General features: G+C 39.8%; 1 protein-coding gene across 2 annotated transcripts; it reads left to right on the plus strand.

Annotated features, from left to right (window-relative positions):
• Nucleotides 1-7,974: 7,974 nt before the first annotated feature.
• On the plus strand, nucleotides 7,975-16,300 carry LOC124376801. Of its 2 annotated transcripts, none has more exons than XM_046836085.1 (11): nucleotides 7,975-8,410; nucleotides 9,146-9,250; nucleotides 11,249-11,277; nucleotides 11,439-11,512; nucleotides 12,942-13,018; nucleotides 13,120-13,337; nucleotides 14,240-14,496; nucleotides 14,619-14,729; nucleotides 14,826-14,970; nucleotides 15,183-15,227; nucleotides 15,323-16,300. In XM_046836085.1, exons 2-11 carry the CDS (start codon nucleotides 9,198-9,200, stop codon nucleotides 15,343-15,345), a joined length of 1,032 nt encoding a protein of 343 aa, XP_046692041.1. In that variant the 5' UTR covers nucleotides 7,975-8,410; nucleotides 9,146-9,197; the 3' UTR covers nucleotides 15,346-16,300. The 2 variants fall into 2 exon arrangements, with proteins under 2 accessions (XP_046692041.1, XP_046692039.1); XM_046836083.1 differs by having other exon boundaries at nucleotides 7,975-8,327.
• The last annotated feature ends 653 nt before the right edge of the window (nucleotides 16,301-16,953 follow it).

Raw genomic sequence — 16,953 nt, forward strand, 5'->3', positions numbered from 1 at the left:
TATGAAAATCTTCATAAGATTTGAACTATAAACTCATGAGACATGTGGCTTTTCTGGATTGCTCCAGGACTGATTTCATGTATTTACAGTTGTGTTCAAAATTGTTCAACCCCCAATGCTGTAAAGGGTTTTAGGGAATTTAGTGTACATTTGTAATTGTATTCAGAATGAAATCCTACAAGGACTTCTTAAAGAACCATATGCAACTAAAATGACATCAATTAGTTTTGTAATACAGTAGTAAATGTTTCTTTTGTGAATTCTTCATTGACATAATTATTCAACCCCTTAAAGACTACCACTCTGAAGAACAGAGGTTCAATGAAGTGTTTTCAATCAGGTATTGAAAACACCTGTGGATATCAGGGAGCAGCAATAAAGCCTAATAAGCACCAATTAGGCAGCTTTAAAATGACTGTGATACTCAGCTCCTTCTAGACATTTACTGGTGTGGTTACAAACATGGTGAGGTCAAGAGAATGGTCCAGGAAGACAAGAGAACAGGTGATTACTCTTCACAGGAAGGGCAATGGCTATAAGAAGATTGCAAAGATGTTAAACATACCAAGAGACACCATAGGAAGCATCATTCGCAAATTCAAGACAAAGGGAACTGTTGAAACGCTACCTGGTCGTGGCAGAAAGAAGATGCTGATTTCGACTGCTGTGCACTACCTGAAGCGAGAGTGGAGAAAAGTCCCGTGTGACTGCTGAGGAACTGAGAAAAGATTTGTCAGATGTGGGTACTGAAGTCAATCATGCTTTGGGGCTGTTTTGCTTCTGCAGGTACTGGGAAGCTTCAGCGTGTGCAAGGTACCATGAATTCTCTTCAGTACCAGGAGATATTGGATGACAATGTGATGCAGTCCGTCACAAACCTGAGGCTTGGAAGACGTTGGACCTTTCAACAGGACAATGATCCCAAGCATACCTCCAAGTCCACTAGAGCATGGTTGCAGATTAAAGGCTGGAACATTTTGAAGTGGCCATCGCAGTCACCAGACTTAAATCCGATTGAGAACCTCTGGTGGGACTTAAAGAAAGCAGTTGCAGTGCGCAAGCCTAAGAATGTGACTGAACTGGAGGCTTTTGCCCATGATGAATGGGCGAAGATACCCGTAGATCGCTGCAAGACACTTGTGTCAAGCTATGCTTCACGTTTAAAAGCTGTTATAACTGTAAAAGGATGTTGTACTAAGTACTAAGATTGAATGTCACTTGGGGGTTGAATAAAACTGCTAATGATGTGAGCTCAGAAAAGACATTTGTGGTTATTTCATTATAAATGTTATGTTATATTTGTCTGACCTACACGTGCCTCTTTGATTAATTGTAAGCAGGATGACTGAATGATCATAATCAATGTCAAACCGACCAAAACAATCTATAAAATATAAACTATAAAATATAAAATGACTGTGGAATGAACAGTTAAATGCTTTTAATGTAAATACAAGAAAATTATATTTTTGCATTATTTATTTGTTAAAACCTTAGCTGAATCCCTTAAAACAACAATAAAGTACCCAAAAATAAATGTAGCTATTTAGCTAATTACTGTTTGCCTCAGATGCATATTGCCAATTTGTGTACCTCTATGAAAATAAAATATTAGAAACTGACAATACATGACCGTTTGGTTTTCAATGACGCCTATTCAGAGTATAGTGTTATAGCTTTCTCTCACTCTCACTCTCTCTCTCTCTCACACACACACACACACACTATATATATATATATATATATATATATATATATATATATATATATATATATATATATATATATAATGAGTGTGTGTGTGTGTGTGTGTGTACATATTTTAATTTTATAATTAAATTTAACTTAAATTGTTTGGATTTTTCAGTGGCTCAATAGATGTACAATACGTGCAATTACGTTGCATAATAAAAAGAAACCATATATTTAATAAGCATTTTGTGTTTTAAAGTCATTGGCTGATGGCGTCCAATCACAGCAGTCATGACGTTGCATTTTGAGATTTTCAACTGGCGGTGTTTCTCTGAAACAGAAATAGGGAGCAACGTGCAAACCACGACAACCTTCTGACTTTATCATTTTCCTCACGAAGTGTGTCAGGTGAACACAACTCATTCTCAAACTTTCATTTCACCTACAGCCCTTGAGGGGTAAAAGTGTTATTTTCTTATCTTTAGCATCATATCTCACATGACGTGAACTGCTTGGCTGTATTCATGGTAAAGTTTTATCTTTTTAATATACAGTCATTCATTCAAGTCATTAGAAATGAACGAATTCGCTCCGAGTACTTCAATTTAAAATGATTGTGACGCAGTTTAGCAGTGTGCAGTTTTAACTATGGTGAAGTGAACATGTTTACGATATCTCGCCTCGATTATCACTTAAGTTCACGACGGTGAGATTTAAATACATTAAAATGTACACTTGCTGTTTTTGTAGTTTAACGGTGCAAAGTCTGAGGGAATATGTTCTGCACTGCAGACTGCATCGCAACGAACCTCGCGCCATTTTCAAATGTGTCGCTAGTGACTGCAAACAGTCGTTTTCTAAATACGTAACATTTAAGAGCCATTTTTATCGGCGCCATAACAGCTCTACTGCTGCTGTGACTGCACATGCAGTGGTAGATACGAATTTGATTTGTAGTGTTTCACTATGTAGATATCAGTGCCAGGATGTGGTTAGTCTTGTTGCTCACTTAAAGAACCATATTAAGGAAGGTTGTGTAGTTTACTGTCCTGTAAGAGGGTGCAAAAGTGTTTTTCACATCAGGTCCTCTTTTACTTCTCATATGTCTAGGAAGCACAGGAACTGTTCAGTTAACAGCATTACAGATTCACATCGGCCTTCTGCATCAGAGACACTGTCAGTGACATCAGAGCAGTTTCCTGCTGACCTGCATTCAGATACAGGTGAGTCTGAAGTAAGTGAAATTGGCTCATTTCAAAATTTTGATGATTTGTATTTAAGAAATGTGAGCCTATTTTATATGAAATTACAAGGACAGTTTCTTCTTCCAGCTTCTACAATACAAAATATTGGAGATGAGATGCAAAATATTCATGAATTGGGACAGACATATACTTTTAGTAAGCTACATTCACTTTTGCAGAATTTGTCATTACCTAATGAGACTATTTCTCAAATATTTGCTACTGTGAAGGAATCAGACTTGTTTTCTGTGTGTCATAAAGGACCAATGCCAACAGAGTATTCAACGAGTCAGACCTTTAAAAAAGTGTTTAAATACGTTGAACCAAAAAGAATACTTTTAGGTAGAGATGAGAATCGGACAGAGCAATTTGCATACTATGTACCTGTGAAAGACACATTGAAGTGTCTGCTGAATTCAGATTTTGGGAGAAAGTGCATTTCATTGCACCTGCCTGAAAAAAACCTTGCTGATGTACTTTGTGATTGCTCAGATGGCCAAATACTGAAGTGCAGTAATTTCACAAAAACACAAAATTTTGGCTGTATACCTTTCTCTTGTCAATTTGCCAATTCATCTCAGGTCAAACACAGAACATATGCAGTTGGTTATGCTGTGCAGAGAAAAAGGCTTTAAAGACTTTGGCCATGAAAGTGTTTTCTCAGAGCTAGTCTTTCACCTGAAAGACGTTGAGGAAAATGGAATTGCTTTGTCAGATCAATCTATCATAAAAGGCACACTTTACTGCATTTCTGGAGACAATTTGGGATCCCACTGCATTGGTGGATTCACTGAAAATTTTAGTCAGTCAAGCTATTTTTGCAGGTACTGTCTAATTACTAAAGAAGAATTTCAGGGTGTTGACCCAAATGTTTGTGGTCCGCTGTGCACTGTTGAAAACTACAGTGCTGTTGTTAACCAATTACAGACCGAAAATGAAACAGTTAAAGGCATTAAGTTTGATTCAGTTTTCAACTCTTTGAAGAACTTTAAAGTTTGCCAACCTGGCTTGCCACCATGCATTGGTCACGACATTTTTGAAGGCGTGTTGTCTTACGATGTTGCTCTTTACATCAAATATTTTGTTAAAAATAAGAACCCAGCCATTATGGATGCACAAGCCAGTGCATTCTTAGTGCCAGTCCCAAGCCCGGGTAAATGGGGAGGGTTGCGTTAGGAAGGGCATCCAGCGTAAAACATGTGCCAAATCAAATATGCGGATCACAAATGAGAATTTTTATACCGGATCGGTCGAGGCCCGGGTTAACAACGACCGCCACAGGTATCGTTAGCCGACAGGGTACCGGTGGAAATTGGGCTACTGTTGGCCGAAGGAGGAGAAGGAGAGGAGAAAGACGTCTACAGAGACGGCAGGGAAAGGAGCAGTGTAGGAGAGTGGAGGTTTGGGTTGGTACTTTAAATGTTGGTACTATGACGGGTAAAGGGAGAGAAGTAGCTGATATGATGGAGAGGAGAAAGGTAGATATGCTGTGTGTTCAGGAGACCAAGTGGAAAGGGAGTAAGGCCAGGAACATTGAAGGTGTTTAAACTGTTTTATCATGGTGTGGATGGAAAGAGAAATGGTGTAGGGGTGATTCTGAAGGAAGAGTACAGTAAGAGTGTAGTGTAGGTGAAGAGAGTTTCTGATAGGGTGATGATCGTGAAGGTGGAAGTTGAAGGGATGATGATAAATGTTATCAGTGCCTATGCTCCACAAGTTGGCTGTGAGATGGAGGAGAAGGAAAGATTATAGAGTGAATTAGATGAAGTGGTAGATGGTGTACCTAGGAAAGAACGGTTGGTGATTGGGGCAGACTTTAATGGGCATGTAGGTGAAGGGAACAGAGGTGATGAGGAGGTGATGGGTAGGTATGGTTTTAAGGAGAGGAATGTGGAAGGGCAGATGGTGGTAGATTTTGCTAAAAGGATGGAACTGGCAGTGGTGAACACTTATTTTAAGAAGAAGGAGGATCATAGGGTGACGTATAAGAGTGGAGGAAGGTGCACACAGGTGGACTATGTGCTATGCAGGAGATGCAACCTGAAGGAGATTGGAGACTGTAAGGTGTTGGCAGGAGACAGTGTAGCTAGACAGCATAGGATGGTGGTATGTAGGATGGTTTTGGAGGCGAAGAAGAAGAGGAGGAGAGTGAGGACTGAAAGAAGAATAAGATGGTGGAAACTGAAGGAGGAAGAGTGTAGTGTGAGGTTCAGGGAAGAGGTCAGAGAGAGGCTCAGTGGTGTTAAGGAGGTGTTGGATGATTGGGCAACTACTGCAGGAGTGATGAGGGAGGCAGCTAGAAAAGTACTTGGTGTGACATCTGGAAATAGAAAGGAAGACAAGGAGACGTGGTGGTGGAATGAGGAAGTGCAGGAGAGCATAAGGAGAAAGAGGTTGGCAAAACAGAAGTGGGATAGACAGAGTGATGAGAAAAGTAGGCAGGAGTACAAGGAGATGCGGCAGCAGGTTAAGAGGGATGTGGCGAATGCCAAGGAAAAGGCATATGAGGAGCTGTATGAGAGGTTGGACACTAAGGAAGGAGAAAAGGATTTGTACCGATTGGCCAGGCAGAGGGACCGAGCTGGAAAGGATGTGCTGCAAGTTAGAGCAGTAAAGGATGGAGAGGAAATGTGTTGACTAGTGAGGAGAGTGTGTTGAGAAGGTGGAGGGAGTATTTTGAGCAGCTGATGAATGAGGAAAATCAGAGAGAGAGAAGGTTGGATGATGTGGAGTTGGTGAAGCAGGATGTAGATAGGATTAGTAAGGAGGAAGTGAGAGTAGCGATTAAGAGGATGAAGAGTGGAAAGTCGGTTGGACGGATGACATACCGGTAGAAGCGTGGAGATGTTTAGGAGAGATGGCAGTGGAGTTTTTGTCCAGATTGTTTAACAGGATTTTGGAAGGTGAGAAGATGCCTGAGGAATGGAGAAGAAGTGTGCTGGTACCGATCTTTAAGCATAAAGGAGATGTGCAGACCTGCAGTAACTACAGGGGAATTAAGTTGATCAGTCACACCATGAAGTTATGGGAAAGAGTAGTGGAAGCCAGGCTAAGAGAAGAGGTGACCATCTGTGAGCAACAGTATGGTTTCATGCCGAGGAAGAGCACCACAGATGCCTTATTTGCTTTGAGAATGTTGATGGAGAAGTATAGAGAAGGACAGAAGGAATTGCATTGTGTATTTGTGGATTTAGAGAAGGCGACGACAGGGTGCCAAGAGAGGAGTTGTGGTATTGTATGAGGAAGTCAGGTGTGTCAGAGAAGTATGTGAGGGTGGTGCAGGACATGTATGGGGACAGTGTGATGGCAGTGAAGTGTGCAGTAGGTACGACAGACTGGTTTAGAGTGAAGGTTGTACTGCATCAAGGATCGGCCCTGAGCCCTTTCCTGTTTGCAGTGGTGATGGACAGGTTGACGGACGAGGTCAGACAGGAGTCTCCCTGGACTATGATGTTTGCGGATGATATTGTGATTTGTTGTGAGAGTAGGGAGCAGGTTGAGAAGAGCCTGGAGAGGTGGAGATATGCGCTGGAGAGAAGGGGAATGAAACTCAGTCGGAGTAAGACAGAATACATGTGTGTGAATGAGAGGGAGGGCAGTGGAGTGGTGCGGTTGCAGGGAGAAGAGCTTCAGAAGGTGGAGGAATTCAGGTACCTGGGGTCAACAGTGCAAAGTAATGGAGAGTGTGTTAGAGAAGTGAAGAAAAGAGTGCAGGCAGGGTGGAGTGGGTGGAGAAGAGTGACAGGAGTGATTTGTGATAGTAAGGTATCTGCAAAATTGAAAGGGAAGGTTTATAGGACTGTGGTGAGACCTGCGATGTTGTATGGATTAGAGACAGTGGCATTGAGTAAAAGACAGGAGGTGGAGCTGGAGGTAGCAGAGCTGAAGATGTTGAGGTTTTCGTTGGGGGTGACGAGGATGGATAAGATTAGAAATGAGTTTATTAGAGGGACAGCGCATGTAGGATGTTTTGGCGACAAGGTGAGGGAGGCGAGATTGAGATGGTTTGGACATGTGCAGAGGAGGGACATGAATTATCGCTGTGGCGACCCCTAATGGGAGCAGCCGAAAGAAAAAGAAGAAGAAGACTATACATCTTCCAGTCTGGAAATTTTATCAGCGATACACTACAGTGCAGCTTCTTAGACTTTTCATCTGCTTTATTTGGTGCTCCTTTCACCTGCACAGACTTCACACCAGAAATGTTGGCTGTTGCAGCAGATGGAAACAGAAAGCTATCTTTATGGCTGTTTAGTAAAACAGGTTCACCTCCTTCGTTTAGGATGCAGGAGATTTTCTAACACTGGACCACATTCAACAAACTGGTTGTTTCTCTGGAAACATTTTGCATGACTAAAATTCTGGAAAACAAGCAACTACTTTAGCAAAAATACAAACAGATGCGACCCACAAAGACCTGGCTGTATACAAGTAAAAATAAAAGTAAAAAAACTAATTAATTGTTTAAAATCTGAACAAAAGGCTGCAGATCAGCCCCAGTTTTTCGAGACCCTGTCTCCCAGACTAGTGACTCCCAAAAGCAAAAGAACATAGGAGATGAAAATGCTAAAAGATACACTGTGAGAGAGGAAAGAAAATAAAACATGCTGTGCAAAACTCACTTCTGATTCATTTACGTGTTCTTGCGCACTAACAAATACACTAAATGATGCACAGGAAGAAATCAATGTCTCTCGATTCAGTGTAAATTATTAACAGTTATACCAGAGATCAGAGTAAAATAATTCAGTAAGTCAGGCTTAGTGATGATATACAGGACACACGTCTGAGCTCCAGATGTCAGATGTAAACTGAGCATGGCAACATTTTCCAAACATTTCAAAATGAATTCACTCACTTGTTTGTACTTATTTGGGACAGAATCGTGTCAGAGATAAAATTGGCAACATGTTGTGAATCTCCAAAAACTCCATTAAGCATTAAAACCCCACATACTCAGCAAGAGATAGGTGTTGCTCATCCAGCAGAAGTGTGTGTGTGTGTGTGTGTGTGTGTAACGTAGTTATTCTCAGGGTCCTTTTATTTTGGCAGGTTGCCCTGTTGCTGTATGTCGGTGAAAGATGAAGAGTTCAGGATGGAGCAGTTTCTAAAGGGAGAAAAAATCTGACTTTCATCTCCTCCACAACATCTCCACTACATGCTGTTATTAATCACAGCACTTTCTCTTTTAGTTCTTGATCATTAAATTGAACTGGACGGAGTGCGATTAAAATAATTCCGTTTCCAACTCGTCAAAGAGTCGGTTCAAAGAGTCGGTTCAAAGTGTCGGTTCAAAGACTCAAGTCAGTTTTCCAAAAGTGAAAGTGTTTCTTACCCTCGACTACATTTTGAGGAGAAAAACACAAAGATCTTCAACAGCAGGCAGAAGCGGTGAGATTTATGTTCAACAACAAGCAGTGCAGAAGAAAAGAGAACTGCTGGATTCTTTATGGAAATACATGGATGTGATTATTGTACAATAACAGTGCATCAAATCTTTTTGTATTCCAGTGTTAAAATGGAATAAAAAAAAGTACAGTAGTATAACTATATAAATTACTAATATATTGCTAATTGCTAATTGTTTATTAATAATTAATAGTAATAACGTTAGTAATACAGTAAAACCCTGTTGTACGAGCAACTAATAGTACGAGCAAACGGAGATACGAGCAACCTCGCTGCAGGTTCCCCGTTTTTCGGCGGAGGGTCGCATCAGTCGCTTATGTTGATGACGTATCACTCGGTCGCTCTCGTTGTTCAGTGCAGCAAAAACTTTACTTTTTTTAGTTTTATATTTTTATTTCACTAGAAATCTTGAAAAATGTCTCCCAAGAAAATCTGTGATGGTGCTGCGAAAACGAAAGTAAATAGAATTACCATGGAAACCGAGGAGGTTACGAGTGTGGTGTGCGTCTTGCACTCAAAATCAACCACTACCACATGAGTCATTAAAATTGCAGCAGCATTGACGTGTTGCAGAAACAGACCAAAGCAGCAAATCACTTTTTAATCACTTTTTATACATAGAAATAAAAAAATAAAACAGTGTTTATTGGTGTTGTGTTTATTGCACACCTCCTGTCAGTCAGATGAGGAATAAAGATGTTAGATAAATATGTGAGAATCAGTAAGACATCATGAGGATCAGCTGGTTTTAGAAAGATTTTCCCCCAGTTTTAACTGCATGTTGTTTTTGTGTTTTCTAGGAATGTGATCGATTCCAGCAGAAGAGATCAACGTCTTCAGGAGCATTGAAAAATGGAGATCCCTGATCAGGGGACAAATCATGTGACCTCACCCTCAAAAGACTGGTAACCTGCCATGTTCTAGTGTTTTACTAATGATCTGTTCATATCTGTAAATCTGGAGACATTTCTGAGAGCTTCATTTCATATATAAACATCACCCTAAATACATTTATTACACAAATAAATACACGTCATTGTGCACAATTTATAAAACTCTCAAAACCAAGAACCATAAACTCATTGTCTAATTAAAGCTATAAGACACAAACAGCATGGATAATCCTTATAATATGTGTTATAAATGAGTGTTTAAGCAGCACTGGAGATTCTCATTACTGACCTCAGTTCAGCTCCTTTTCAGCACAATCACAGAAAACCTTTAGAACATCACCTCAATTACAGGAACCAAATCAATAAGTGCTGTTTAACTCCAATCCAGCAGGAGCAGTTACAGTGGGCTGGAACTGTTTTCTACATCAACTACATACTATAAATTATAATCTTATCCAAACTAAATCTGTGTTTTTATCACCAGTTTTAAAACCGTGCTCCACTTCCTGCTCTACACCACCACTGCATAGGGACTTTTTCAATGCACTGGATTTTTTTTTTACCAACAAAACACCTTTATTTTGTTGCATTCAGCTTATTTTCTCTTCAGAATAAATGTGAAGAAAGACACACACACACACACACACACACACACACACACACACACACACACACACAAAATGTCTGTGGACGTTCAGCTGTCTCTGTTCCAAATCTCTTGTATCTCCTCTTTATATCCCACAAACTGCACACGGCAGTACAGCACTCATTAATGAAATTAAACACAGGTGTATGTGATCCTTCACCACTCAATTCCTCTTCCTCCACCCTCCAGTCACACACCAGTGCTCAAACACTTCCCCACATCCACAAGTGTGCACTTAATAAATCTCCCTATTAGCCATTTTCAAACTTGAGAAAAAATACCAAGTTTTGTTAATTGTAAGTAAAATGGTGTCTTAAAAAAATTTAACCATGCAGTTAAACAGTAACGAGTCGGCATGAGACAATAACTGAAGGCATCCGCTAGCTGTGCACATTCCCTGAGCACTCTGCCAGGAATGTTGTCTGGTCCAGCAGACTTCAATAGGTTAACTCTCCATAAAGTTTTCCTCACTTCTTGAAGTTCGTGGTCGCCTGGATGCCCTGCCACATGCGCCGGGTGTCTCCGCTGTCCTGGAAGTGACCGTGAAGACCTCTCTGATGGCACGGAACAGTATGGCCCTTGCTGTCTTTAAGACTGTCTTGTCTCCTTTTCTGAAGGCAGAGTCTCTTGTATTTAGCACGCACGCACCTTGGCGATCATCCACGGCTTCTGGTTGGAGCGTGTAGTGATAGTCTTGGAGATGGTCACGTAATCAATGTACTTGCCGATGTAGCTGGTCACTGTTGACATGTACTCCTCCAAGTTGATGAAATCACCGTTGGTTGCAGATTACCTGAACATGTCCCAGTCAGTGCATTCAAAGCAGTCCTGGGGAGCAGACATGGATCCTGCTGGCCAGGTTCTCACCTGCTTTCGAGCTGGTCTTGAATGCCTGCTGAGTGGTCTGTATGCTGGGTTTAGCATAAAAGAGATGTGGTCTGAGTAGCCGAGGTGGGGCTTGGTTTCGGCCGGTATGCGCCCCTGATGTTTGTGTAAACAACATCCAGCGTGTTTTCTCCTCTGGTTACAAAGTTCACATTCTGATGAAATTTAGGAAGCACAGTCCTCAGTCTTGCAAGTTGAATTCCGGTTGAGATCTCCGGCGACAAAAAAATAAAACATAATCTCCAGTGACAACAAAGTACAGACACACAAGATGTGTACAATTTGGAGGCACACATTTATAAAGGATGAATCTGGATGCAGTGAAATGAAATGAAATTGGCCATATAGTGTATGCCAGTGCTGATCTGTTATTCATTAAACAATCTAAAAAAAACACTTGTTTGTAAAAGATGCTCAGGTCAGGACACCTGACTTTCACCTGCTAAAAAAACCTTAAAAAAAACTGATTCTCTTTGTAGGTCTGGAGATTTACCAGGTACATCATCAGGTGGGTGATTATTAAATGTTCATAAATTGAATCGTTGATTATATTAATTATTTATTTTTCTTTAATATACAAAAATTACAATTTCAGATTTAGATTCTTAGTAAAGAGTACCAGTTTTCAAGTCACTGAGGAATTCTTTGTTTTGTTTCTTTTGGTAATAGAGCATTTTGAGAGGACAACTGAGAAACTTGTACAGATTAGATCAACATCTACACAAAGCCCTAACCCTGTACAGGTAAGCACCTTTAAAAATAATATTTATGGCATTTGACATATTCCCTTATCCAGAATGACCTACATTTATACATCTCATTTGTACACCAGAGCATGTGAGCCTTAAGGGCCATGACCAGGGGCCCATCAGTACTTAGTAGTAGGATTTGAACTCATGACCTTCTGATTCAAAGTTCAAAATCTTAGCCATCTAGCTACAGTTTCAATACAAGCAAAAATATGAAATGAAACTGTCAGAAATGGTTTGTGTATCACAGGTCCTGCACTGTCTCATTTTATTCTGTGATTTTCCACAATGTTACCTCTCTAAAGAGCCTCTTGGTCCCTGAGAAATCATCTTTAAAGAATTTGCTCTTACTCTCCTTGGAGACTACGCTTAGAGAATTAAGCTCTATTTCTTTTGCCTATTCCCTCTTCTATGTTTCTTTTCCCTGACAATGAGCAGACACAAGACTAAGCTGAATGGACATCAAATGAAAGTCTTGTTTTTACCCTGAGAGTTGGTGGGAGCAGTTGAGCAGTGGTTGAGGATAAGAGGGAGCCTAGTGCAGTGCAGGGTGAGGTAAGTTCTGAGAAATAGGGGGTGCTAGTCTGTTTCTGGCTTGGTATGGCATCAGGGTTTTAAATCTAATGCATCCAGCTACAGGAGGAGAGGGGAGACCAGTTTAATAACGTTTAGGCACACACGTACCTATATGAAGTCCCACAGTTAATCCATTTCAGAGCACAAACCAGGCCATGAAGTCCAAGGAATTGTCTCTAGACCTCAGACACAGGACTGTATCGAGGCACAGATTTGGGGAAGGGGACAGAAAAATATCTGCAGCATTAAAGGTCCCAATGAGCACATTGGCCTCCATCATCCATAAATGAAAGATGTTTGGAACTACCAGAACTCTTCCTAGTGATCAATGGAGAAAAGCTTTAGTCAGGGAGGTGACTCTCTGTGGAGAGAGGAGAAACTTCCAGAAGAACAACTATCTCTGTATAGTCTGTATGGTAGAGTAGCCAGATGGAAGCCACTCCTAAGTAAAGGCCTGCCTCGATTTTGCCTAACAGCACCTGAAAGACTCTTAGATTGTCATGTGCCTTTTACTGAGGAGTGGCTTTAGTACAGACACTCTACCATCCAGGCCTGACTCGTGAAAAGCTGCAGTGATAGTTGTTCTTCTGGAAGGTTCTTCTCTCTTTAGTGTTTTTGGAACAGGAAGACAGTCAGTTACATGATAAGTTACAATATGCACAACATATATGAGACCATACTTTGTCCTGGTCAACAGTTTTACACCATATATATGCTGTTACACATTTCATGTAGCCTGCAGAACTACAGTTTATGTTTTTTAATAACGAGATCTTTATAGCATTTACAGCTGTGTGGGGTGTGTTTTAATCTTAAATGTGTGTATTGTTCTATCTGATCTGTTTAGGGGCACTCAGGGGAAACAGACGTGTTTACTCCTGAATTAGGTAAAGACCACCATGAGGACTGGAACAGTGGATACAGGTAGCACATATGCAAAATGTGTAAAAGTGATTTTCTGATGTTACAACATAAAACTAATCCAGATTTTACTTCTTAAATGTTTTTTATCTTTGGCTTTACAGGTTTCATTGTTCTGGTGCTGGGCAGTTTCAGTGTAAATACACCAACCTTGTGTTTGAGATGAAGGAGAAAGCTGAAGTGTTGTACAGTATAGTGTCCTGGGGCAGTGTTCAGTTAGACGGCATGGGACAGATGCAGCCTGCAGGACCCCTGTACAACATCCACTGCTCCGAGGGGTCAATGTGTAAACTGCACCTCCCTCACTGTGAGATAAATTCTGGTAAGGTCATTTGAGATCAAAGTCTAACTGTTGTAATGTTTTTATGATTTGTAATCACACTTTTGATATCACCCAAATAAGAATGAGTTCCCCTTTTGAGTCTTTTTTGAGCCCCAGACTTGCTCATCGGGGCAAAATACATATAATTCACTTATATTTAAATTTTTTATTCTACAATTCTTACATTCTGTAAAGCTGCTGAGACAATGTCTATTGTAAAATGGTGTAGAAATAAAGTTGCACTTAATCATAAGTAATCCAGGACTAGGTGTGTGTTGTTACAAGATGTTAATGCACAATATGGCAGTGAAGAACAGCTCGAAATGAAGCTAAGAGCATTAAAACAGTGTAACGTCTTTTCCAGAATCATTTCTCATCATTGACATGTTAAAACTGTTATTGATGTTTGCAGAGCAAAACTGACTGAATGGATCAAAATAACGCAAAATGAATGCTTAAATAAAATAACGCTAACATTTAACAAAATAATGCTTAATGTAATTCCTTACACATTTTATATATAACACTTATTATATTTATAATTCTGCTGCTCTGAATCACATGAAGAGAGAAAGTAGTGCCAGAAGATTTACATGAGGTATAATAAATGTTAAATACTCAAGCTGTTGGTATTAACTCCTGATGCTGTTTCTTTATATTTCTTATTTGAAATTCATATTCATCTGTAAAATAGCAGTTTCCCTCTGTATGAAACTGCATCAGTAGGTTACTATGGTTACAGTTATTTATAAGCAGCACATACATTTAGAACTGATTACAAAATATCTGTGTTGAACTTCCAGCCAATCACAATCCATTATTCACACTGACTGGGTAAGTGATTATCTGCCGATGCTGGTATTGTTGATCTTTCTCAGCTTTTTCTTGTTCATGTGTTGCAGGTAAAAATCAGACTGAACTGGCTGTGGCACATTTCTCTGATGGGAATGTGGAGATCATTCAGCCTCTGAAAGTAACAGAGACACGTGTGATCATAGACATAAAAAATCTCTCTCTCTACGGACTCCTAATAAAAATATTTTTTGAGGACAAACCGATCAAGGCGCAGGTCCTTCTCTTCTACAAAGAAATCCCTGGAAGGACAAAGAAGAGAAAGCTGCACATGCACTTATTACCCCATAATGTTCCAGTTATAGAGGTAACCTGCTTTAATTAATCACTCGATGCCTTACCGTGTTTTTTAATACGTGTATTTAAATATTCAAATAATTTTAAAATAATTGGTATTTAGAAATTAATTCAAATATGTCTATTCTTAAGGTGCAGAATCAATTTCAGCACAACATGTACATTGAGAGCAGTTCCACTTGTCAGCTGGTCCCTAGAAAACCATACAGGCCACGCTGTGATCATTATAAATGTCAGCCGCAGGTAAACTCCACTCCACACATTTGTAGAGAAATCAGACTGTTTGGTTTTTAGTTTGCATTCTGGAGCAGTCTGTTCACACGTCTTTGGGTTCCTTAGACTGAGATATTTGAGCTTGACTCTGCCCCCAACTATCACCCCACATTTGAGGTGATACTTTCTGATGAAGCTGAAGAACTCACACTGGGACTTTTGGATGAACATGACCAGGAGGTGTGGGCGTCTCGCCAGGTCTTTCTTACAGGTAGCCAAAAGTTAATTTCAGTACATTAATCCAGTATAACACACCAGAAGTCCACTTCCTTCTGGCATGGAGAAATGTACCTTCAGCTGTTTAAGTAAACGATGCCCTCAGGGATGCTGTAAACTCCAAAATATTCTTAATTCTTAATGTTGTCTTCTCCTCATAGCTGTGAATTTATACTGAAGTGTACACTTTCTATCTCATCACTTCAGGTTACACGAGCCAAGAAGCCAATTCACCCCAAATGGTGAAAACAGGTAAAATATCCTAAAACTTTAGCACTTTCAGCTGTTCTTCCCAAATTCATCTACATATTTATAACAAAACATCAAAATGTTCATCTGTCTTTCAGCTGCTGACTTTGTGGATAAATAAAAACACAATTTAATACAGAAAGTTTCTTCAATAATGGAGATTGCAGATGGTCTCCTATCCAAGAAAATGATTAATGGTGAAATATACAGTACAATCAGTGCAGCAGCTACATCACATGAGAAAATGAGAATCTTGTACACCAACTGCCTCACCATCAGAGCTGTGAAAGAAGAATTTTATACAATTCTAAAGAAGAAAATTCCTCACTTAGTAGATGAGCTGGAGAATGGGTCAAGCAATGCTTAGAGGAACCTCAAAGAGAAAGTGGTAGCTCAGATGTTAAGGTTCTAGCTCACCCAGTATCACCAAGTTGCCACTTTTGGGGCATTAAACATCTGTGCTCCAGTGGCGCTGTCTCATGGCTTTTCAACATCACTGGGATATGCGAAGAAAGAATTTACATGTGCTGTAATGTACAGGTAACTAATAAAAAATCTCTTCTAAAGAAAAGATTTTAAACAAATGACCTCAGAAATTTATAGTGTATTTATAGTATAGTGTTAATTCATGGCTGTTTTTTAATCTGACTCATACAAGACATCATATTTTTTAAACAAATTTAGAACACTGTGAATTGAACATACATGTACTAAAGATGAATAAATGAATGCTTTAAATGCATTACTCAGTGCTCCAAACATATAAAGTTCATTCATTGCTTCATCCTTTATAAGTGATTTATCTTTATAATGGTCACAGTGAATCCAGAAACTGTTCATGGTCAAATCTGTGAATGTGAACTTTACTGGTCCTGTGAGGTTCATAACATTAATATCTGCATCTGTTTTTCCTCCTGAATGTACAAAGCACATCCAGTGAGTGGAGGATTTACAGACTGAAACATCTGACAGGAAGTTTATACTGTAGTAACTCATATATTCACTCTTTACAACTATGCTGAGCAGAAGGTGGATTACAAAAAAATCTGGTCTGATCTTCATCACTTCAGATATGATTACTGTGTCCGTGATAGACTTAGACTCCTGTTCTTGGCTGACAGTTGAAGAACCTGATGTGTTTTTTGCTGTAGTTACATGCAAAACGAGCTAGCTATTCTAAGGTAAAATGTTATGAGTTATTCTAGACTTCCTGTCAGCTCCTGTTTCTCCCCACAGAACTGTCGCTCACTCAGTGTTTTTTGTTTTAATGCACCACTCTATGTATCTCTACAGTCTCCAGCAAGAGATCAGCAGTTTCTGAAAAACTCAAGTCCATAGAAGTTGTTGATGTGTGTGTGTGTTTCGTAGAGTATGTTCTTTTCACTACCCGGGTAGGTTTACCTATGTTCTTATCTGTATCACAAATGAAGGCACAGGATGATGCTGGTCCAAAGATGCCACGGCTGGCCACACCGGGCTCTTGATCCGTTCACTTCTGCGGGTTGGCTCGCCACTGACCGCTAGGGTCAGATTCAGATGGTCTATCCCTTTCTAAAAAAACAATCTATACATACAGTACAGAATGCATTAATTACAATTGCCTTATTTCTGTTCAAATCTAATCAACTTTTCTCCATTCAAATATTAAATCAAATATAACCAATTGTAAAGATTATAAATACTCTAATCATTGTGCAAATGAATAGGCACACATCACACCACATAACAT

Source organism: Silurus meridionalis, chromosome 23, assembly GCF_014805685.1.
Source record: "Silurus meridionalis isolate SWU-2019-XX chromosome 23, ASM1480568v1, whole genome shotgun sequence".
Lineage (NCBI taxonomy): Eukaryota > Metazoa > Chordata > Actinopteri > Siluriformes > Siluridae > Silurus > Silurus meridionalis.